Source organism: Hippocampus comes, unplaced genomic scaffold (genome assembly GCF_001891065.2).
Source record: "Hippocampus comes isolate QL1 unplaced genomic scaffold, H_comes_QL1_v1.1 scaffold7, whole genome shotgun sequence".
Taxonomy (NCBI): Eukaryota; Metazoa; Chordata; class Actinopteri; order Syngnathiformes; family Syngnathidae; genus Hippocampus; species Hippocampus comes.
Genome location: NW_017842060.1, coordinates 6,114,067 through 6,139,020, shown reverse-complemented (window position 1 = coordinate 6,139,020; position 24,954 = coordinate 6,114,067). Strand labels below are relative to the sequence as shown.

The window sequence follows — 24,954 nt, the reverse complement described above, 5'->3', positions numbered from 1 at the left end:
GTGTGTGCGTGTGCGTGTGTGTGTGTGTGTGTGTGTGTGAGTTTGAGTGTGAGTGTGAGTGCGTGTGTGGACACATACGCCACTGATTATGTAAACTGAGCAGCTTACAGTCAAGCCACAGGCTGGACCAGCTTGCTCACTTTTTTTTTTTCGCCCCCTCCACCTTACCGGGTTTGGGAGCCATAATCACTAGCAAGTTCAGGTCAGGTCAGCGATGGATGCCGAGTGAGGTTAACGGGAAGGAAGAGGAGCGCGGAAAGACAAGTGAAAGACGAAATAATTGAGGGCAAAGGATATGATGGACAAAAAAGTGAAAGGTTGCCAAAACGGCTGGAGAAAAATGGAAGGTGATCACTGATCAGGCTGTTTGAGGAAATTGGACGGTGGGGGAGAATGAAAGAGGTCAGGAGGGATCACGCTGCTCCGCTGCCTCGTCTGCTAAATAGTCATTTGACGACAGCGGAACCTTTAAAGTTCCTCAAGTTGAAACTAATCAGATTTGGAAAAAATTGGTTCTAAAGTTATCATGAATGACTTTAGGTGACACGTCCGCATATCTCGCAAAAGCTAATTTCAGCGAAACTTGAACATATAATACACTTGCCTTCCAAATTATCATGCCACTCATATTTTCTCGGAATTTCCGATGACACGCCGTACCAACCGTAATTTAATTTTAATTTAATTTTCCAAACAAATCTCCCAACAGTATTTTTTTTTTAAATCATTCAACTAATTCCAAATAATGACGCACAATGGAGTTTCATGACGTTCTCCAGGGAAGAAATGAAAAGACCTGACTGAAATCAAAAGCTACTTGAACACGTCGAGTCGCATTATAACATCGGTCACCTTATTCGATAGCGGCGTCACAATTCTTGCAAAATAAATTCCGATTTGGTATTGTCTTAAACTCTAATGATGTTTCCTTGTGTGTCATGACATTCAATGGCCAGATACGCACATACAGAACATGGACCTGCGAGCGCGACGGTTCCAATAATCCCTGATGTTGTCACAAAGGTTAATAGAATGTTTCCAAACAAATCATCTGAACTTAAAAAGTGTGACAGAAATAATTAACACATCATATTAACTGTCAGTCGCCTCGCGGATGATGACACACACTTTACCACGGCGTCTTAACGACTTCCGACAGGCAATCCATTCGACTTTATTTGGATGTGAAATGACTGGAAGAGAAAGTAACAAGCAATAAAATATCCTCATAATGTGCGACGTAATGTGTCGAGCTGCCTCACTAATTGACCAAAAGAAACGGGCAGTTAGCAATGCGACGCGGTATGAATCAGATTCATTTCAATGGGTTCACCTTAGAGAACCTTGTCATGTTTGAGAGTCTCTGCATGTTAAATCGGCTGAAAAAGGGGTGGACTGACCCGGAACTTGAAAGTCACTTTGGTTTTTAAAGTGGTGGATTAGCAATGCTGACAGGCGGACACTTTCCAAGAGTAGCAGCCTGTCAAACAACAGCGCCTCAAACATTTGGAGATGATTCGACTTGGGGGAGGCATCGTCCGTTAACCCAGCGGTCGGCAACCCCTGGGCCGCGGACCAGCGCCGGTCCGCGGGTCATTTGGTACCGAGCCGCACAGAAAGAATAAATAACTTATATTAATTCCGTTTTATTTATTTCGGACTCTGAAAGATGTTTCATTTTGAAAAATTACCATATCCTCTGTTATATCTGTCTACAATATGTCATGATTGACGCAGGTGAAGGCAGCGCTTCTCGGTCACATGATAGGTTACCGCTAAAATGAAACCCGGGAGCTAGCAAAAAGAGTAAAAAAACAAACATCTTTGGAAAGTTTCTTTGGGAAGGTGAAAAGGCCCAGCCAGGAGACAGAAGAGGAGCCTACGACTTTTAAGGCTACATTTAATAGACAGTATCAGGATTTCCTACTTCAAATACGGATTTAATCCACTCTGCATAATATGCGGCGATGGTGAGTCATATTTTTCATGCACTTTGTATTTGCGGTGTATCTTATTTTGAAGGCACATTTAAATGTTACCATAGCGATCAGAGAGTGTTGCGGGCAGAGAGGACGTTCCTCGTGTCATGATTCATGTTTATTATGTTTTGAAAATACTGCAGTTTTCACGTAGGTCATATATTATTTTGTTGTATTTATCCATCACACCTTAAAGGCCGGTCCCTGAAAATATTGTCTGACATTAAACCAGTCAATTGGGCAAAAAAGGTTGGGGACCGCTGCGTTAACCTAAAAATGCCCAGTACACTACAAAATGACCGTATTTTCCGCACCATAAGGCACTTCGGAATATGAGGCGCACCTTCTTTGAAAGGCCTATTTTCAAACTGTTTTCATACAGAGGGCGCACTAATGACACGAGAGCAGCGCAACTTGGAAATGTGACTATAGTGGACAATTCTGGGACGAACGGACTTAAACAGCTACTTTGGAGGAGGGTTTGGAGTGAACTGGATTTATGGAGCTGGGGTTACAGCGATCTCCAATTCAGTTGTGGATATCCGTAATTCACAAGCAGATGGATATCGGCGGTGGAAGAGTAGATAGTTGTAATGAGAAATCTCAGATACATGAAAAGTAACATCCTCGGGGAAATGTAATTCAGATTTGGCGAAGCAAAACTGAATTACAAATAATTCCATCAGTGATTTTGTCTGGTCCCAATTATGTTAGGTATCTTGAATGAAAACTTCAACCATTTAAAATGGAATTACCACTCGTCAGAAAGATGTCGGTATCTACCATTTCAATTCCCGGTAGACAAATGAGCTGTTATATGTTGAATCCACTTGCCAAACAGACATTTTTTTTTTTTTACTCAGACAGCAGGGAAATGTTTCAAATTGTGAAATTACATAAAATTTTTTCGATAGGGGGTTTTTGTCATCAATATCATCATTCAGTTCTCCATTCTGATGGATTTGGTCACGCCTCAAGCTTGGACCTGCAGGAAGCGAGGCGTATCATCGCTCCTCCCGAGTGCACCAAGTGCCTCTTTGGCGACTCGCATGCGCGCGTTGCCTCGTGCCAGCTAACGTCCAAGAGATTAAAAGCGCCGCGCCGTGTGGTCACATACGAGGCGAACGCTGATGAAGAGCTGTGTCCATCTGCTCTGATACGCTGACCACTGATGATTTGTCCACCTGCCAGTCTCTCATTTGGGGAGGACAACTACTTTGTGCCGCGGAGCAGGTGGCTCGCTGACTTAACGGAAAGGGCGCACGCAAGCAACTACTGAAGATCGACAAACAAAGGACGCGTCTGCACAAGTAACCGCGGGCTTGAAAGGAATGATAAGTGATGTGGCCCCGCCAATCTGCTCCCAAATTGAGACTCGAGTGGTAACTTGACTTTCAATGTAATTTGTTATGTGACCGATTCAAAGTTCTCCACAGCTGCTATCTCGCAAAATGGCTTAAACTGCATCGGTGAGCTGCCTGTATCTCAAGATTTGGGCTTGCAACACACACACACACACACACACACACACACACACACACACACACACACACACACACACACACACAAAAGGGTGTAAAGTGCGCTATATTTCTTGATAGTCTTGCTTTTGATGAAAGCGTGTGAGAGACATGTTGTGAAGACACCCGTGAACTGTTTTAAATTGTGAAAAAAAAGCACATTTACTTGAACAAAAATTAGTTTAGGTTGTTAAATGAATGCACTCACAACATGCGTTCTCTATAATTACAACTGGCAGCAGTTCCCTTGCTGAGATGATATTTGGAGGAGCGACATCTGGCACCTGTCAATGGCCACATCTGTGCTATTGTACGTGTGTGTGTGTGGTTGTGTGTGTGTGTGTGTGTGTGTGTGTGTACTCAGAAGCACAATTGCAAACCATACCTCCTCCAAACCCTCAATCCTGTCAGCGTCCCGTCTTTTCACACGCACAACGCACACCTGCACAACAATGGGTGCGCTTTTAAGGCCAAATCCACTCTCCCACTTTCGCAAAAAGACCACTCACTCCCCCCCGACCCGCTATTCAAATCCCAACGACTGGCAGGGAAATAACACACATTTGCGACAAGGACGTGAGAATAGAAAAGCCTGCTAATAAAGCAAATGGATTTTTAACAACAAACCTTCACATTAGAATGCGTTCAGAGTCGCAATCCCCTGGAGCAATCCCTCTCGGCGACGCGCTAAACTAGAGTGTGGCCTCTCGATGGGCATGGTTATCATTATAATCCTGACTTCTGACTCTCGTTGAGTTCCCAGCAAAAAAACTTGTTTTCACAGAAAGCACAGCATGTTCCGGGTAGCAAATTGGTGTCACACTTTCAACAAAAGACTCGATAAAACGTCTTGAAAATACCCGACGAACAATAAATGTGTTCCACTTACCGTTGCGTCTCGGCGCTGTACTGTCCCCGGCCCACATGGTTGACAGCGCAAAGCCGGAACTGATAGGTCCTTGCAGGTGTGAGTCCGCCCACCGATATGTTGGTCACGGTGGGGTCCACCTCAGACAGGTAGACCTTCCATGGGGAGTCTGAACACACAAAGGAGAAAAGCTGAGGGAATTCAATGAAGGAAGCAGCAACAAGGAATTGTTTACTGCTTATTGAAAAATGTGACATTTTGAAAAGGTTAGCTTTGGATGTTTGTACAGAAGTCTCACATCATCTCAGATCTTCGCAGATGATCAACAATGTATGACTTGTAAGTGTCGCTATGTTGTCTAAATGTGCTGCGGCATTGTTTATGTTCAAATATCTTAAGGCGTTCTTAAAGGTTGATATGTATTCCCCATTACGTGTTAGCATTAGGAGGACGAAAGGCTGAGCTGTGTGTGTGTGTGTGTGTGTGTGTGTGTGTGTGTGTGTGTGTGTGTGTGTCATCTTTAGGATCACGATAAACTTTTAACAGTGGCATTAGACAGTGTGTAGACTCTAACTGAAGAAATGCTCATTACTACTGTTGCTTATATAGTACATCGTGAGTTGAGTTCACTGCCAGGATAAAGCACTTGTATTATGTTTTAAATTTGCACTGGCAAGTCAAAATAAATGCTTCATCAGTGGAGCGAAAATCGCCCTGATGTGCAGGTATCCCCTGATTTAAGACCCCGGCGAGCAGCTCAGTATTTATCCTTAAGCAGGAGTGAGTGGATAAAAGTGTTTGAATTGACAAAAAAAAAAGCCTTTTAAAAGTGTGAATACGACCTCATTGAAATCAGGAGTTAGAGAGACTCGTGAATCAAACGTCAGCTTGCAGCTGAGAATGGAAAGTCTTTGTCGTCATTGTATGGGCAAATACAATAAAAGGACAGGTAAATGGATGGACATTTATTTAGTCAAATTGTGGTATTTCTTCAACAAAACACCGTATTTTCTGCACTATAAGGCACTCTTAAACGCACTCAATTTTCTCAAAAGCCGACAGTGCACTTTATAATCTGATGCGCCTTATATATGGATCAATATTCCGATTTCTTGGATGTAGTATTTTAAAAGTTCTGTAAAGCGCTTGGTTACAGCTGAAGCCGGTTGTGAAAGCTTTCAATAAAGCTGTATTGTATTGCATTCACTTTCGCGTGGCTCCATCTAGTTGATGCATAACGCAATCGCAGCCACTATTCTAGCTTCGATTCCACGGGCCTCATAATGCGGTGCGCCCTATACATGAAAACCGTTTTAAAATAGGCCATTCTTTGACGGTGCGCCTTATACTCCGAAGCCCCTTATAGTGCGGAAAATATGGTAATTGGATTGTTTTGATCGATTCCTAGCACAATGGAATACAGCACTTTGGATATCACTGCCATTATATTGGGTGGGGTCTCCTGAATACACGAAGATTCACTTACACTTCCTAACATCAACAACTACGTAGGTCACAGTGCAATGCCTTCATGTTTTGCTAATTTTTGTTTGGTTTACATTACTTTTAATAAAAACAGAGCATTTTTGGTCATGATATCGGCATGGGGAACGTTCACATCCGTTTATCTGTAGAAGCAACAGAAAACAACATGACAATATGATGAAGGAGGACAGATGATGTGTATACCGGTGCCAGCTTATCATTGTCCCCTTGCACCTTGAGACGCGAGAGACCGATGCGCTATTCTCATCCCCGTGTATATTTGTGTGAATGACAGGAGTAATGTGGGAATGTATGCAAACAAAGCAAAGGCAACAAAGCCATTGTGTGATGTAAAAAATACGCGCAGTGCTCGCAGCGATCCCCAGCGCGTAATGTGTCATAAGTGCGTGTGGGTGCACTCACACGGCGACAACATAACAAAGCAACTTTTGTCCATCTCTCACTGTCTGCGGGCTCACTGTAATTTTCTCCCTTCACACTTCTTTTCTTCTTCAAGATGTTTTTTTTTACATTTTGCTTTCGACATGCAAATAAGAGCCGATGAGAAATTAGCTTCTTCTCTTCTCCTGAGAAGCATACCGCCAAAACATAAAATCTCCTTAGACTTTGAAGAACCCTTTCCTGCATCTTATAGCCAGAGTCTCGAATATTTAAATATAATGTATCAACAATATTTGGCAAACAACATTTCTTGATTCCATTATATTAATATAACTTTATTAATATGTGTGTGTTTAACACAATAATATCATTGAAATAGGCCACATAGCATTAGTTTGGGCACGAAAACAGTACAAAAGGAAAACTTTGTACTGTGTGGGGTATTTTTAGAAAAGTATTTCAATTTAATGGACAATCGGCTCGAATGAACAATCTTAAATCAGTAAATCGAGGTTCCACTGCATGTTGTATTGAAATACATTCAAACGTACACACAAGGACGTTCAAATGTACTTGTAGGCTAAATGCTACGTATGTAGCATTTTTCAATAATGCCGCCGGATCTACGCCAATGGACTGAATCTTGACAGAAGCATGCTGGCCGGTGACGGACTTTTAGCGCCACATATCGCCCAGTTCAAGACACAGAAAAATATTTATCCGGTTGTCTGACTGTCGTGAACAACAAAAAAAAAAAAAAAATTCACATTGTTTGACAGGCCTTTAGCGTAGCGGCGTTAAGGTATGTTAGTGAGCTGGTAGAAGTGAGGCTACATTCGAATCTTGCAAGCAGCTTTAAAAATACATACTCCAGCTTTAAACGCTACGTTTATGATTTCAACTATTCTAAAAGTTGGGAGCAAAGTGGCTGTCTGTGCAGTGTGCATATAACAGAAGGAGAGAGGAAGTAGTCAGTGTAGCCATCTTGTCATTCTTTTCCTCAATCCCCGTTTCCCTCTGTGTGCCATCTGAAAGGGACGCGGCCTGCTGTTACAAACAGCTGTGCTGACAGAGGGACGAGAGACAGCAAGACAGAGGGAGCGAGAGAGAGCGAGAAAGAGAGGACGAGGCTGGCGAGGGGTGTTGGGGTTCGGGCTTGAGAATTTATTTCTAGGGAACCTGGACGTACTTTTACGAAGCAATACTATTCCCCATATGTCTGCCTTATAAATGAGCGTACATCGGTGCCTGCTAGACGGCAAGCCAACAGCTGTTTGCCGCTATGGGGCTATAAATTAGCACCCCCCCCCACACACACACATATACACATATGCATATACATACTGTTCTCCGAGAGCTCCAACAGATAGTAGAGAAGCGGAGAGTTGCCATCGAACGGACGCAGCCAGGAGAGCAGGACCGAGCGTGAGTCTGAATCATTGAGACGCGCCGCCAAGGAGCGAGGAGAGTGTGGCAACTCGCTGCGCACCAGAAAAAGAAAACAAACCTTCACACGGAGACAGTTTGACATTGACATTACGGTACATGACAACAACGAGTATAACCCTCAGGTTTTTTTGTGTTTTTGTTTGCATTTTTCATGGAACACCACTGACAATGTAAGCGGTCAAGGGCAATTCAGAGTCCCTTGGAAATAACTAAACACAAAGCAGTGAATGTCAAAACCACTGGCGAGAAAAAGTGAGGACACATCTTCGTAAAATTGTCTATACCGTGCCAAATTACACCGGGGAACAATTTGAAAAGAAAATTCCGTTGCATTCGATTTGTATGATGATTAAATCTAAAATTTGCATGCTGACTCCAACATCGCAGTTATTTTTTTTTCTCCATATCTTCGCCACCAGATAAGCAAAATTCCACTGATTAGCAAGACGTGCCACCTTACTACGATTGGACTCATCTACAGCGATGTGGCAACTTGTTTGTGCAGTCACAATAGAGACAGTGTGGTGAGAGGCGTGTGCAGTTCCCAATAGATCGGTACTATCAATATCAGAAAACAAAAAGCCAGCATAGTCAGAACTAAGAGGATTAGTGCTGACTTTTCTCTTAACCTTGCCAGAATGGGCAGAGCTGTGTCAGTTCTATTATGTTTATTTTTTTTGTTGCTGTTTTCAAATGCTTGTAACTCTTCGTTCACACTCGCACACATTTATTTACTATTTTTTTCAGAAAACATTCTGGACCCAAAAGTTAGTTAAAAATAGCCACTGCCTTGTTGTCATGTGACCCATCGGAGTACACCCAGATGGCACCGAGGAGTGTCAAAGGCAAATTTGAGCCAATTTGAACATTTTCCCTCCGGAGTGAAGTCACTTTTGTTGCCAGTATACCTGTACATTATTGGCTGCGAGTTATTTTGAGGTGTCAATACATTTACGCTGCGATGCAAGCTGTACACGGACTCCCTTCTAGCTAATTGTTCCTTCTTTCATGAAAAGATTTATTTTCACCAATGTGAGCGGCCTGCTCCCTTTTGTGAGATGCCGCATTGAATGAAGGTCACCACACAACAGATGAGCAACTCCGACTGGATACCAGCAATAACTTGAACAACCTTGCGTCGGCTAATAATGAACTCATTGAATGTGGACTATTTGACTCGCTGCTAACACATCAGCCACCCGCCGGTGGTCGAAAATAACCTCGGTGATGTTACAGCTCACCCACGACCCTTTGAGGAAGCGGAATCGAAAAACGATGGATCGATGGTTTGCCGCTACCCCACATAATAACCCGTTTCTTTTTGTCGTCGGTTATGGGGCACGTCATATTTCAATACTTGGAGTGAGTGCGAGGATGATGATGGCAGACAGATGAAGGTGATGTGAAAGGTGGCGACGCTCCGACAGGACGCGAGGAAGAGAAAGGAGGACGAGGGGAAATGAGATTGATGTTTTCTTCTCAGAGCTGACATGACTGCATTAATTAATGGATGAGCATAGAAAAATGTTGGAGCGCTTCCCTCCGCTGAGGCCACGCACACACACGCACACATGCGCGCACACCCCAAGAGTGACAAACACATGGATGGGCCTTGTGAGAGTTGAACCAATAACCTGCTGGTAATTAGTCTGTCTCCTCAGCCGCCAGCGTCTGTTAGCCTCCGTGACCCGATGATAGCGAGCTAACGAGAATGTCACTCTTGCACGCGCGCAGACACGCGCGCACGCACCAAATCCGTAATTTACCATCCGTTTTTTTTTTTTTTTTCCATAGGCGTAAACACGGAGACACTTCAACTGACATGTAACCTCGCCGCTCGCAATGGCTCCGAACAATGCGGACCAAGTTCCCGCCCTCCCACTCGCCCCCTTGCCCTGCGATTTTTATTAATATCGCATAAGTATCGTTTATAAATACATCACACAAGTGCATATTAATATGTAATGGCCCCTACCTGCGAGCATTCGCTCACAGCGGCTTTAATGAGGGTTGGTGGGTGAAATATGCATGTGACGTGATTTAATATTAGTGCCTCATTTGGAACCTACTTTGCCGCACTTTTGCACATGAAGCAATTATTAAAAAGCGATGACAAATGAAACCAAGCGAAACGCTTCAAATGTATATTTGAGCCACTGCTGACTTAAATCACGTTAGCGTAATTGCCGAATAATGGCGCTCACCATCATTAGGGACGTGGGTGAGCTGGAGCTTATCTTTGGTGACTGTGGGTGAGAGGCTTGGAAAACCTTAGCCTGGTCGCCAGCCAATCGCAGGCCACATACAGGCAGAGCATTCACACTTAGAACAATTGAACATCTTCAGTTACAAGCTCACACCAGGCAGGAAGCCCATAGCAAATTATTTTCGTTCATCGATGGATTGTTTCGAGACTAAAGTTAACATTGTCAAAATACTCAGAATTTCAGCCTCTCATCAGTAAATGCAGTATTCTCAGATTTCTGTCATCCTCCATTAGACTGATGATGTTTGTGGGGTTTTTTTTTCAAAATAAGGCATTTGCGAGACCAGTTTTACTTTGGAAAACAAGAATCAACATTTTTGCTGATTTTTTTTTTTTTTTTTTTGGACAGATGTCACCGATTCATAATTAATGCATGGTTTAGCATTTTGCGCAGCGCCAATTTGAGAAAATATCCTGTTTGTGAATGAAGGAATGGAAATGAAAGAATTTGTAAGGCTACAAGTCATCGATTAATCAACAAAATAATCGAGATTAATCGATTACTAAAATAATCGCTAGTTGCAGCCCTTATAAAAACCAAAAACAGGAATTTCCAAATTTTTATATTAGTCGTGCCCCAATTAGTGGCGAGGGCCAGTTCTTCACTGCTTGGAGCCTTATTATTATTATTTTTTTTTTGAAGGGGGGGTGGTAATGTAAAAATAATTATTCCCCATTAAACAATATATGATATTGTGATTAAAGCTGAGTGTCTTCCACTTACATGACTTCCAGGCGTGCAGAGTGGGAATCGTTGCCGGCCTGCGAGATCACAGTGCAAGTGTAATCGCCGATGTCACCTGACCAAGTCTGGCCAATGGTGAGGGAGCCTTGGCGTACAGAGACGCGCCCCCCGCTGCTGGTCAGGATGGGCGCATTGCCTCGCTCCCACTTGAAGCTGCAACAGGGATGAGCGGATTTATTTAAAAGACTGCTGCATAGAGAAGGGACGGGTAAGAAGCTTCCACTCTCAAACTAACAAGCTCGTACCTGACATTGACTCTGGGGTCATGTGTAGCATTGCAGGCCAAAAAAGCTGTGGTGCCTTTGATGACACGCAGGTCAGACGGGGGCACAGAGATGACGGTACGACCTGGAAGGCAACACAGTGATTAATGCTGGGAGCGAAACAATACTCTCATACATCCATTCGTCCATTTTCGAATCAGCTTTATCCTCACAAGTGTTGCAGAGGGTGCTGGAGCCTATCCCAGCTGTCTTTGGGCAGTAAGCAGGGGGCACCCTGAACTGGTCGCCAGCCAATCGCAGGGCACACAGAGACAAACAGCCATCCGCACTCACATTCACGCCGAGGGACAATTGAGAGTATTCCATTAATCTGCCACGCATGTTTTTGGAATGTGGGAGGAAACCGGAGTACCCGGAGAAAACCCATGCAGGCACGGGGAGAACATGCAAACTCCACACAGGAAGGCCGGAGCCGGGATCGAACCCTGCACCGATGCACTGTCGTGCTGACGCGCTAACCAGTCGACCGCCGGGCTGTCCTTGTCTAATTCAGCGGTGTGTCAAATTTTTTGCAATCTCCAAAAAAAAAAAATCTTAGCTCTCCAAGTACCTTGACTGACCTTTTTGCTTGAACTGATTTCACTCATCGTACCGGAAAAGAATCACTGCCTAGTCCAGTTCGGTCATATCTAACATTTATGTTCAAGTTAAGTTCATGTTTTTTTTTTCTTTTTTTAATCTTGAAGCTGTTTGTTTTTTTTAAGTCTCAGTTTATTTAACTTTCATGTACAATACATTTATATTCAATCACTCAAAGTAGATTTTTTTTAAATGCATGCTATTTAAGCGCATTGATAATCTTCTCATTATGCATAATGTTCCGCTGAAATTAGATATACCATTTAGAAATAAAACCTCCGGCTTATTTTGGATGAACACTTGTATCCACTACGCTACCATATTAGAATGTTGGTTGTAGCTGAAGAGTTTGGGAAGCTCGAGTGACAAACGTCAAAAGGCTCGAAGTAGATTTGTCGAACATGATGCTGTGTTATTTGAAACATGCACGCAAGACTGCCCCTGACTGGTGAAAAAAAATCAATTAGTCACCGTTTAAGCCGGGGAACTAGTGGAGCACAACGGAACAAGGACGTGTTTTATCTGCTCTAAACAGACTCCTCGTCGTGCTTGTCGTTGTCTCAAAAGTGCTGAGTGCATCGTATTCAATTCCACCGATGAAAAGGGAATAAAAATGTGCACACGGGCCAGATCGTCACCGGCTCATTCATTGTGGACGCCGGCGATTTAGATGAATCACCCGGCAAAGAAGCACTGACGGCGAGCATCCCCGCAGGCCGCGGGCCTAATCGAATCCTGCAGTATTTAATGTGAAGCTGGCAGAATAAATGTAAAAATGAGCCAATCGATACGTTTAGCGGCCACTCACTCGTTCGTCCTCCTGCCCGGCCAATCACATGATTTATTGGCTATCTCATCTGCCGGCGACATCGATCGGCAATCGCGAGCGGCTGTTTGCTATGCTGAACTAATGCCACCCGACAGTGACGGCTTAATTAGTGTTCCGCATCTGCAACGGATACATATTGAAGGATTTCACGCGGTTGCTCCTCCGCCAAGGACGTCACACCCCTCGAATTCGTTATTATGTACCGTATATAAAAAAAAAAAAAAAAAGATTTTGCTATATTTCAACTCAACTCAAGGCCGATGGAAGAAACCAATTTCTCCCCTTTTATCAATAAATAAAATGACATTTAGGCTGCTGTGAAGGTGAGCCAAATGTTTGGCAAAGGACCGATTGACGTTCAGTATTTTTTATTTTTTTTTACCTCTGCCAAGTAGGTTCCATTTTCATTAATTTGCATTTTCATCAGAAGCATTGAACAAAACATACAAAATTAACGTTGATAAAACTTTGGGAAGCCAGCACTGGTTGAGGATTGCCTTGGTGGGGGTCGGTGCTCTATTTAGTTTCCCGCTGGGGTGTCCAAACATTTTCCTCACAGGGCCAAATAATGAAAAATGAAATGAATTCTTGGGCTTGACAAAACACACTCAATTTATATACTTAAATATTTTCCAGAACCAAAAAAAAAAAGAGCAATCTGAAATAAGCTGACAATCTTTGAAGCAGTGTTTACTTGAGGATCATAATTAATCGTGAATGTGATACGGCAGACCTTGACACAGAGCAGAAAGTGGAGGACAACCTCGGAATTATTTTTATTCGCAAGGTATTGAAAAAAAAACGTTTGTTGCAATTTTAGTTGTGAATAGTTTTAAATAAATTATGGTAAGAATTAGAATTTGCCCCAAGTGTGTTTGGGTTTTATATTTACACAAAGCAGTCTTAAGTCTTGCCCATGTCATGTGACTGGTGCTAAAACATTCACTTAATTCCCATGAATTCTCATGGAAATCTCAAGAAATGTGCCAAAAAAAACAAACAAGTCGGCGTCTTACTCCAGACAGTGAGCTTGGCCGTGGCGTTGATGCTCCTCTCCGAGTTGGAAGCGATGCAGGTGTATTCTCCCGAATCCTGGAACGTGACGGGCTGAACCTGCAGGCTGCCTGATTGCAAGAGTTTGAACCGAGGTACCTGCACGGAACCGCTTGCTAACACCTGCAAGCCTACAACACAGAGAACCGTACATGTTGTGCTTCAAAACGCCGTTTCTTGGTAAGAACACCAGGGGTTGCAGTTTTTCTGGTGCATCTTTGTCTGCGAGGGTCAATCGCCAGGTGTGCGGGTGTGAGTCGCCGACTGACGGTCACATTCGGGCACCTCGCTCAGTATGTGGCAGGCCAAAGAAGCTCTGACTTAAGATTTCAGACCCCCAGTTGGAGCGCGTCTACGTCTTTGCGTACATGTTACCTTTCCTCCAAGTGACGGCAGGCTTTGGGGCGCCACTTGTCTGGCATATAAACAAGGCTGTGTTCCCTTCGGTTACGGTTTTGTCAGATGGACGCACGGCGAAGTTGGGAGGCACATCTGAAACGGAGCGAGACACCAAATGAGACACGGGAGGAACATCGCGAGCTGCCGTCGCGGAGTTCTGATGATAATGCAGAGGTGAGCGCAAAGGGAATTGATGGTGAATGATTTTTCAGACATTCACTGCAGTCTACAGAGAGTCACGATAAGACAAAAACACATCGGAGAACATCCAGGCGAAAGCGAGGCCCAAACATTACACTGCATGCAGAAATGAGAAATCCAAAGCCAGTTCTCGTTAACCATGAGGAACGGGTGGTGTCGTAATGGAGACGGAGTGTGAGATGACAGCATCGTCGGAAGGACTCACTGGAGACGAGAAGCTGCGTGTGGGCCTGCGTCTCTCCGGCGACATTGCGGGCGAAGCACTGGAATATCCCGCCGTCCCCCGGTTGCACCCGCCGCACCGTCAGGCCCGTCGCGCTGCTGATCTTGTAGCGAGGGTTGGCCAGCTTGGACAGAGGCACGGCGTCCTTGTACCACTCTATCCTGGGCGGAGGCACACCTGCACAAGCATGTGCAGTGTGGAATAACACAAAAGATGAGAATGATAGCTTTGAAGTTTTTTTTTTTTTTTAATAGGCAGGTGGGCCAGGTCATTTGTTGATGATGAGGCAAAAAAAAAACAAAAACATTTTTCACATGAAAACCGCTTTGTAAATAGAATGTGACTGATTGATTGACTGAAAAATGTGTCTAAAATCTGTCAAACTGTTTTCAGAATATTTTTTAATTGAAATAATCTGCTTGCAGTTAATTAGTAAATCATCTAATACAATCGAAATAAATGTGTTTACTGCAGTGCTTCTCAATACATTTCTGTGATAATAATAATAAATAATGCCACTAAATTAATTAAATAATTTAATTGGATGAATTAATTTAATTACATTAATTAAATAATTTAATTGATTAATCAATAAATGTGTCTCTGACACCTCTACATAACATTGTATTCTCATCAACATGTCCAAACTTTGTTAAATTTGAAGCCGGGAAAATAATAATATATTTTTGGCTTGTGTTGAGATCTCAAGTACATTTCCCGACGTGAAATATGCGCACGTGCTTCACGTCTAACTTTGACCTGTGTTCTGCACACAAACAATACAGCGAATCCAATTGGGACACAGTTAAAAAAAAACAAAAAACACACACACACACACATTTGACCTCTGCGAGCTGTGCAACCCCCCACCACCCCATATGATCCGTTTTTCCTGCCCTCTGTTGCTATTAATATGCATGGGGACATAATGACTGCTAATAATATATTGATTGCAGCCTCTGTCTGGATGTCGGGGGCAGCTGAAAAACATTCTGAATAAATGATAGCGGCAAATATCTACAGTATAAGCGCCAGCCTACCTGACACGCATGTCAAATGTGACGGGCACAGGGCGAATGTAATGACCATCAGTTCTCCATAGTCATTAGTAAAGTATGTAGTGTGCGCGCGAGGATACGCCATGGAAAGAATTCCAGATTTTCACCTCAATGTGTTGCAGTCAAACTTTGCGCAAAAAAACACGCGTCAAGTATGCTTCATCCCTCTTTGCTTGTCACTTCTCCCTCCGAGCCTCCATCGCTCTGCTCTGCCCTCACCCAACGAGGCACTTCGGCCTATTTAATAACGCAGACACTGTATCGACGAGAAACGTCAAACTTGCTCACCGTCACATGTGACAGATGCAAGAATGCAAGACTTTTTTTTTCTCGTTTTTTTTTTTTCTTTTTTAACCCTTGTGGTAACATTTTTAAAAAGTGTTTTCATATATTGGGTGCACCGCATCGCTAAGATAACGTTTAAACGTTGTCTTCAAAATAAGATACGCCGCAAATAAAAAGTGCCTGAAAAATACGACTCACCATCGCCGCTTATTATGCAGAGTAGGCTTGGTGCGTGTGAATCTCCCGTTGAGATAAAGCCGTATTTGAAATAGGGCTCCTGATACTGTCTATTAAATGTAGCCTTCTCTTTCTTGAAAGTCGGAGGCTCCTCTTCTGTCTCCTGGCTGGGCCTTTTCCCCTTCCCGAAAAAAACTTTTCAAAGACGTTTGTTTTTTATGCGGTAACCTATCACCTGACCGAGAAGCGCGATTTCGCCTGAGTCAAGAGTGACATACTGTAGACTGATATAACAGAGAATCCGGTAATTTTTCAAAATAAAACATCTTTCAGATTCTGAAATGAATAAAACGGAAGGAATGAAAGTTGTTTATTCTTTCTGTGCGGCCCGGCACCAAATGAGCACAACCGCCGGTCCGCGGTTGGGGACCCCTGGTTTTGGGGAACACTTGAGGAAAAGTGGGAGGAGACAAAAACCCATATCTGCTCATAGAAACATGCAAACGTACCTGTGGCCAAGCAGGGAATTTCCACATTTTTGTCAATTTGAGCGTAGATCTTCCACTGGGGTTGAGCGGTCAAAGAAGGCGGCTCTGGAGAGAAAACGCAAAACATGAACATTTCACACATTGCCAATGTAGAACGCAGTCTGCAATTTTTTTCCCCCTCTGAACACGATGACCTTCCTGTCATAGTATTACAACTTTTTAAAAACAAATTTTTTTTAACCCCACCGAGTTGTCCCCTTTTCATCGTGGCCCTCCAACACTCGCTTGCAAGCCTACGTCCGCTTTCGTCACTGCTAAACTCCGCAGTTGAAAGAAGATGCGCGGAACACCATTTGAATATCTTTGGCAGAAAAATACATCAAAAAGTCCTCTTCAATTGTGCGGAATCTGAGCACACAAAGAAAGTGTAAGTTTATGATGGCGTACAGGGAACTCGCGGCTTCAACATTTATTCTATTTGACGACGCTGGCTTTTAAGTCGTGCTTTGTGCTTTGCCTTGAAGGCGCACGAGGCCCCGGCTCGTGTATTTATTAAGCACAGTTGGGAGTTTGCGTGTGATTTTGGACTGGAGATGCGTGCTGTGAGGAAAAACAAAAGCTCCACGGTAAAAAACGAAATACGAGCTTGGTGGTGGGACACTGATAAAGCGAACGTTTTGATTGCCTTGAATCAGGTGAGTTTCAAGGACCAAAACACACACGCACACACGTGCGAGCGCACACAAAGCAAAACATGTTTCTGACTCGTTTTGCTAGTTTAGGTTTCAGGGGCACTTCAGCCGGCGTCCCGCTTGTGTGGCGGTAAAGCAGCGGGGGGAACAACAACAGATCTATTGTTGTTCGCAGTGGCAACGCAACACAACCGGCTCCCTGTGTCATACATATTCCGATTAATGGGCAGAGTGGAAATGCGACTGAATAATGAAGACTTTTGAGGCACACGCACGCACACACCTCCCACCCGCCACACATGCGCAGTTCTGTATAGAAATTAATTTCACTGTATTCAGGAGGTCTACTGAGTGCATATTCGAAACAGAGCAACAGCCCACTTGGCCTCGAAGGGGGTGTGGCGTGGCGGGTGGGGGGAGGGATATACGGTACATACTTTTTTGGCACATTTGTAAGAACATGCATTATGACTTGTCATTAGTACATGATGAATAAGATCTGCGGAAAAAAAAACTGTCATATTCAGAAACACGATCTCTGTCTCCCTGGTATTTCTGTTGTGAACTGAATTTCAATTCGATAAAACGTTGCCATGTTATGAGGTGCAGCACTTCCTCACAGAAGTGAGCGACACCGAGGACTTATATTTTCATAAACAGTGCGCCTGCACTGCGGCGCAGATGCCGGTGCGTCCTGATTTTCATATCAGCGCAGCAGTTTGTTTGTTTTTTTTGCCAATTCGAGAGACCGATTTCCCGCCGAGTTGGCCGAGGGTGTGCCCTAGGAGACGCGCTCAGCGGAGTGACAATTTGATAGCATAAAGTCAGTCTAAATTTAAATTTGAAAAGACCGCATCTAAATACTGATGCGGCTGGTCGTAAACAATTTTGGTGAATATGATCAGGGTGCACAGGCAGACAGATTCTGAGCTCTGCAGACAAGTGTAGTTGACGTCGGATGTAGTTTGTTCTTAAACATGGGAACAGTGAGCATCAAACACCTCTGAATGACTACATATTTTAAAATCATACCGACCGTATCGGGTATCAGCTATACAATCCATAACAGATAGATGAAAAATTAAAAAAAAAAAACAACTAGGGTCGAAAAATGACCAAGTCGACTTTCTGGATTATTCATCCATCCGTTAACCAAAGTGCTCATCCTCACGAGAGTCGCGGGCGTGCTGAAGTCTATCCTAGCTGTGTGAAGATCCATGGGTTTTTTTTTCTTCTTTGAATATTTGTGGGTGTGCGGAACGGATTAATTGGATTTACATTATTTTCTGTGAGCAATAGCGCTTTAAAGATCTGCTTATTTAATGGAAACCCAGTAGGGCTCTGAGGTCTGCTGACTTGGGTTAATTAGTGGAGCACAGAGTACAACGTAACCACGGTGACTCAGCATTTACCAGTTATGCTGCACGCATAATAAACTGCCAACTGAAGTGAAGTGAACCCAAAGCGTAAATGCTTTTAAATCCAGATTAAATATGATTTTTTATTTCTTCCCTCAAAACGATGGCCAAAGTCGTTTCAAGCATTTTAAAAATCCATTTCACTGCATTTTCTTTTAGTCGTGTTAGAAACCTACATCTTAGACCTTGTTCTAGGCTATTTTTTGTTTCTCTGTTTTTGAGTGCTTTATATGGTTTATTTGTGAATGCTTTTAAATGCAGTTGTGAGAGTGTGAAGCACTTTGAGTTGACTTGTGCATGAAATGTGCATCTACACGCCAGTGATGAGGCACTCCGGATTATGGAAAGGGCAAGTACACTCCGGCAGGTCCTTTGTGACTTGTGAGAATACTATCGGTATCACTAGCGTGCTCTCTTTGCATTAAAGCGCTCCCACGCTCTGACAATCACAGTAGATCAAAAAAAAAAAAAAAAAAAAAAAAAGTCGCTGACACGCGGGTAGGAGGGAGCGTTTCATCAATCAAGCGTTAGCTGCCAGGGTCTGTTGTTCTCTATTCCCACACAAATATCCAGGACGGCCACCGTCTGCGACAGTGTTCCTGTGTGACTGCCTTTAGGTTTTTTTTTTTTGGTTTTTTTTTTTTTGGTTTTGTTTTTTTTTCGCCCAGCATTGATTTGTGGCTCAGGGGAGGGAAAAAAAAAAACTAATTTAGCTGGCAGATAAACAGGCGTATGTGTCCATGGTGTTTTTTGCAATTACGTTTAACTCTGAAATTCACTCGCATTCTCACGCCCGCACGCACGCGCCCGCGCGCACACACGCACACACACACACACACACACACACACACACACACACACACACACACACACACACACACACACACACACACACGCGCGCCACTGTATTCTATGTATGTACTTTATTGATGGACAAGAGATTTAGCTGGTGTTGTCCCATGGTGGACATTCAATTCTCTCAGTGTGCACGTTTGCAATTTCTAGCGAAAAGTTCCTACTTGATTTATTAGAATGATTTTAGTCTCACTGGGAATTCACAATTCAGTGGTTTGTAATTGTTTTTTTTTTTTTTTTTTTACAGATCAAGTCCAACACTGTGGAAATATTTAAAAAAAATTGTGTCAATTGAATCTTTTATGACACACACACACACACACAGCAGCCGTATGTTTGCTGAGCGTACACTCACCAATCACAGTTAGGCGCGCCCTGGCCTCAGCAGCTTTGGAGGTGTTGTTGCCTAGCAACGCTTCACAAACATACTCCCCACCATCCGAGGAGGCTGGGGCGGGAATCAGCAGCCGACGCCCAGTGGCCAAGTGATGCCCATCACGTTTCCACACTATCAGCAGGCTGTCCACATCTCTGAGGAGGAGGGAAAAAAAAGGACGGGGGAGGATAAGAGGATGAAGTGACAGAGAAGAAAGGACAAGATAGTAAACGTATCAATGAGGCAGCAAATGACTAGTGACAGGGAGAATGACAGCGGAATCCCAGCTTGTCTGCATGAAGCAGCTGCAGATCAGAGAAGGACTCTCGGGTAAATTGGACTTTTAGGGCCAGAGCAGCGACAGCTGCCCGGTCGCTCTGGGTTCTGAAGAAATTCTTTTTCGTATTTGTAATGATTCATTTTGGGGGGGGGGGGGGGGGGGAGTGTAAGCATGAACAACAAACTCACAACATTTTGCACAAACATCAGGCTTGGTGAAAAATTTGAGACTTTAAAGTTGGAATCCACGAGTACTCAACAATGTCGCACCCCTCAAGAGGTGTTTATTTTTTTTTCTATGACAGGATTCTTTTCATTCATGAAAGTGCACCTCAGATCCGCATTGTTTAATTTTTAGATTCAGACTGTACTATGGAGTGTGGACTGAAAAAAAAAATGTTGCTAGCAGTGATGACAAATATTCATAAAATTTGCATTGGAAAACACATAAATCCTCTCCTTAATTCCCCCTTTAAGACAGCATTGCTACAATTAGTTGGCGGGGGCTTAAATGTTCATGACTCTGCCTCAAATGGACTTCATGATAACAACAGAAGGACTAATTTAACTCAATAAAATGAAACGTTTATTGTGTTCATTGTTAATTAACCAGCATCAAAGACCTGTAAGAGGAGTGCTAATGCCTATCATGCTAACACTTATCCCGCTAACATTTTGTGATGAAAGAGGCAACATTCAAAGGCTTCAAAAGAGGCGCTTGTGAGTCGCTAGCGTGTGACAACTTCTCGGCTATAACTTTGCCCTTTATTTGTACGTACGGACCTTTTTTTTTTTTTTGGTCACCATTTATTGTTCATTTGAATTCTAAACCTCTTTATCGAGAATTAGCCGTGACATTTTTTGACGGACAATATTGCCGCTTGTTTTTGTGCGTGCCAAATGATTACATCAGCTCTGTTGTCTCCTTTATGTGTACTTTCCACCCTCTTATTGTTTTAGTGGAGAAGATCAGCGCGATTGAACTTTCGGGGTTTGTCTTTGATGCTATGAGAGGGACAAGAGCCGGCGCTGGGGTGAAGTCAAGAGAAGCAAGAGAGATGACTAAATACGGCATAATCCTTCTGTATGCGTGAACAGATAAACTCATGGCTGTCAGAAAACCACAGTTGCTTGTTTACAATTCAAATTTGAGCTCCGGCAGCAAATGCAAATAACGCCATGCATTCAATGATCGTGACATTGCAATTTTAGCCTTCCAGCACACTTGTAACGGTCAGCGGAGACTTCAGTCTTGTTCTTCTCTCCTATCAATTAACAACTTTACACATGTTGGACTGTGTAACAGGAGGGAATCAAACTCTGGACCTCCTGTGTGACAAATGCCAATGTTCTTATATTTTAATTAGACAAGAATGTCTTTCGAGATGAGGGGTGTCAAACTCATATCTGTCGTGGGCCACTTTGAAGTGAGCCATCAAAAAAATGATGGCTCACTAGTTTTTAAATCAGTCAAGTATTTGTTCAGTTATTGCCCAAGTGAGTGTAAACAGGGTCACAACATTATTGGGAAATGTCACCATTATTGATTACGTATGACAATTTGAGATTTTGGTACAGATTTAAACAAGGATCATGAAAGTTGACACAGATGATTTGCTTTCGTGGGCCACATAAAATGACGTGGCGGGCCGGATCTGGCCCCCGGACCTTGACTTTGACACCATTGTTCAAGACTGACTCATCTTTTTTTTTTTAAATTTCATTTTTGAGGTGCAGTTGTTGTTCATGCTCTATAAAAGTTGAATTGAATTGCTTTTAGCCTATAAATATTTGCTTTGCTATTATTGTCATACCTTTTAAAATTAATGTAAAAATAATACAAAATATTATTTGACCAAATGTTACCATCAGAACAATGGTCATATTTTTTTCATGAATTACATTTAAAAAATGCATATATTAGGGCCTATGTTATGTATGATTACATGAGCACAATGCAATTCCCATTTTCATGTCATGTGGTCTATGATAAACTGACCCTTGTGTTCACAATGGTTTGAACATCTTCAGCTAGGCTACATCGGTTGATATGCATCACATCCATCAGTGAGTGTTTCGACTTGCTCTGTGCATCTTGGCAAAAGTGCTGTCAAGATGCACACGAGCCAGACAGACATCGGCTCAATAAGCCAATCCCGCAAAAACCCTCGACAAACACTCAAGTGCGTTTTGGAAGTGTGTGCGCAGCTTATCACCTGTTGATTTGAACACAGTCAGCCAGCATCCTCACACTGATGAAATACGTCTTTTAAAAAATGGGCCAAGCCGCAAAACGGTCCTTGCCTGCTGTTATTTTGTCATTGGACATTCTGGTGTGTTTGATATAAAAATAACATGGCCTCACTGCTCAGAATAAGAACAACTTCATGGATTGGCCTGCATGGTGCCATTGTTATTCCTTATGCATTTGTCACGCGTTCGGAAAAACAGCTCTCATTTTGTTTGTGGGACTGAACAAATATATAAAACCACCACTCATTGTAAGACTGATGCCACGATTGCGCTAAAGTGATTGCACTGCAATTTACGTTACGGGTAATACACCAGAACATAGAGGCTCTCTGTCCTTTCCAGTGCTACAACATCATGATTATTATCCATGAATTTTCCAATGCATTTTTTTTTTTGCTGAATAATTTAAAAAAAATAAAGCACACTAATTTCTTGTTGGATTATAGCTATAGTGACATCCTATTGCATTGGATCAAATTGTGCAGGTGTAAAAAATATAGCAGCCAGTATACAGTAAATCATATAGCTTCAACCAAATAAAGCATCGTTAAACAAATAAAGGTTTTCTTATCTTATTATATCACGTCACATGGCATGTCATATCATATATCTATTAATAGATAAAATATACCTGGCATTAGCGATGCACTCCAGGATGGCTTTGGTCCCTGCCACCACTGTTGTGTCTTTCGGTCCGATCACAATGTCTGGAGCATCGACTTCTGACTCCAAATCTGCCATAGAAAGATGATAGTGGTTCACACAGATATAGACTATGTATGCCAATACATCATTGCTGTACAGAGTAATTCAAGTGCCGCTCATATTGGCTCTTTGGAAGGATAGGACATACAGGTACTTGTCAATAAATTGGAATATCATGGAAAACTTTATTTCCGTAGTTCAATTCAAAAAGCTCAACTCATCTTAAAAAATAATCTCTTCAGACTGTGAAATATTTGATGATTTTATCGTTAATCATTTGCATGAAATTATGGTAGAAATCCTGTATTTTCAACAGAGATACAGTATGTATATATATATATATATATATATATATATATATATATATATATATATATGTTTTTTAAAGTTTTGAACTGATATAATGAAATAGAATTTTCTACAATTTCCTCTTGTGTAGCACATTACAACATCATGAAATGTATTCTAGTTTCTTTGACATCTGTGTGGTGCTAGTCTGACCCTGAGGTGAATTACAGCCAATGCCGCGGTTCAAAATTTCCATGCATTTTTATTTTTAACCTGTCTTCTCTTATTCACTGTAAAACTCACATATTTGCTGTTTTGGTTTGAGTGGGCATCAATTCCTCGCAGATTAAGGGGGGCTCACCACATTTCTATTTGTACCATAGTTCCATCGTCAACAAATACTCTTGAGCACCCCTCCTCCAAACTATTCCTCGCTCTTCAGGGCAGTAATGATGAATTGCAGAGAGGAGGATAACACTACACATGTGCTACAGTGATAACATGAAAAATAGTACACTTGGTGTGCCTAAAGAGTGATTTATGTCCCCACTGGTAAAATAAATGGTGGCGTGAGTGGGAGATTATGATGATGATGTGTGTGTGTCTGAAAAAGAGCAAGGAAGACGATGATTTATGACCCAAATGGCCTCATAATAGAAAAAAAAGACTCAATAGGATTCTTATCACAGCTTGAAATGTGGATAATGTGCTCAGCAGAATTAGTATGGAAAGAAGTGGGACCCACACACACACACACACACACACACACACGCGCGCGCGCGCACACGCACAAGCGCATATGAACGTCATTGGATTGGCCACGGCACTATGTGAATATGCAGATTTGCAATCAGTCAGAAGTAGGAAGTACAAATTAAAGAGGCCAACTGTGACAGGAGTTGGATGGGGATGTGAGCGTCAGAACGTGAGGGATTGAGGGGGTGGCGGTTGGGGGAGTGAACGCAGATGGAGGTGAGGAGCGCCTTTCATCTCTCCTTTGAAGCGAAGGACCAAAAAGCTGGTAATTGACTCTCTGCTCTTTATTCCTCCTCCTTCTTTCGGAGACTCACGAGAGCCAAAGAATCATATCCCGCTGTCACAGGGAATAAGACATGCGGGTGCAATAAAAGCAGCCAAATCACGACACGCACACACACACATAGACACACATTCTCACATACACTGATACTCACACACCATCTCACGCTCACATACACTTAAACATGCCAGCACCTTGTCACTGACACCCACTTGTGCGCTTTTAACTTTTAAGAGTACAGGTTGAGTCACTCCTGGGGAAGATAAGACGAGTGATGACAAAAAGAACACGAAGAACTGAAGTTTGTTAACGTTGAATGTCATTTCCCCATAGAAATGAAGAGAAGTTAAATGAATCTGTGCCCAACTCTCGTCATAGTAACTCCATTGTTAACTGTACTGGCAGCTAACACTGTAAAATACAGGCCACGTAATAAGCCAAAAGATAAGCATTTTATTTTATTTTTTTAAACAAAACCAAAATATTCTTCAGAAAATGCTGATAAACATGTTGAGAAAAAAAATGCAAAATTTGAAGATATTGCAAAAAGAAAGAAAAAATTGAAAAAAAAAATCTCTGAAAATGCGAATCCACGGGTGCCAAACTGCGAATATGCAGGGGTGGATTCAAGATTTCAGCTGTAATATCACCAATCACCACTAGATGGGAGCCAGGTTTTAGTTACGCATACACTGAGTCTATTCCATTGTTTTTAAACATAATTCCCTGACTCAGTCTTCCATCCCAAAAATGGGTGTA

At 42.7% G+C, this 24,954-nt stretch overlaps 1 protein-coding gene across 1 annotated transcript in view; it reads right to left on the bottom strand.

Moving 5' to 3' along the window:
• Positions 1 to 24,954, bottom strand: part of sdk1b (sidekick cell adhesion molecule 1b) — a 233,948-nt gene that overhangs the window by 72,723 nt on the left and 136,271 nt on the right. Inside the window, exons 6-15 of the mRNA XM_019862382.1 lie at positions 22,795 to 22,897; positions 19,611 to 19,786; positions 16,312 to 16,395; positions 14,265 to 14,459; positions 13,835 to 13,951; positions 13,423 to 13,590; positions 10,960 to 11,062; positions 10,694 to 10,867; positions 7,599 to 7,735; positions 4,389 to 4,536 (exon numbers count right to left, since the gene is read on the bottom strand). Of these exons, the coding sequence (XP_019717941.1) occupies positions 4,389 to 4,536; positions 7,599 to 7,735; positions 10,694 to 10,867; positions 10,960 to 11,062; positions 13,423 to 13,590; positions 13,835 to 13,951; positions 14,265 to 14,459; positions 16,312 to 16,395; positions 19,611 to 19,786; positions 22,795 to 22,897 (1,405 nt within the window). The remainder of the gene's footprint in view (positions 1 to 4,388; positions 4,537 to 7,598; positions 7,736 to 10,693; positions 10,868 to 10,959; positions 11,063 to 13,422; positions 13,591 to 13,834; positions 13,952 to 14,264; positions 14,460 to 16,311; positions 16,396 to 19,610; positions 19,787 to 22,794; positions 22,898 to 24,954) is intronic.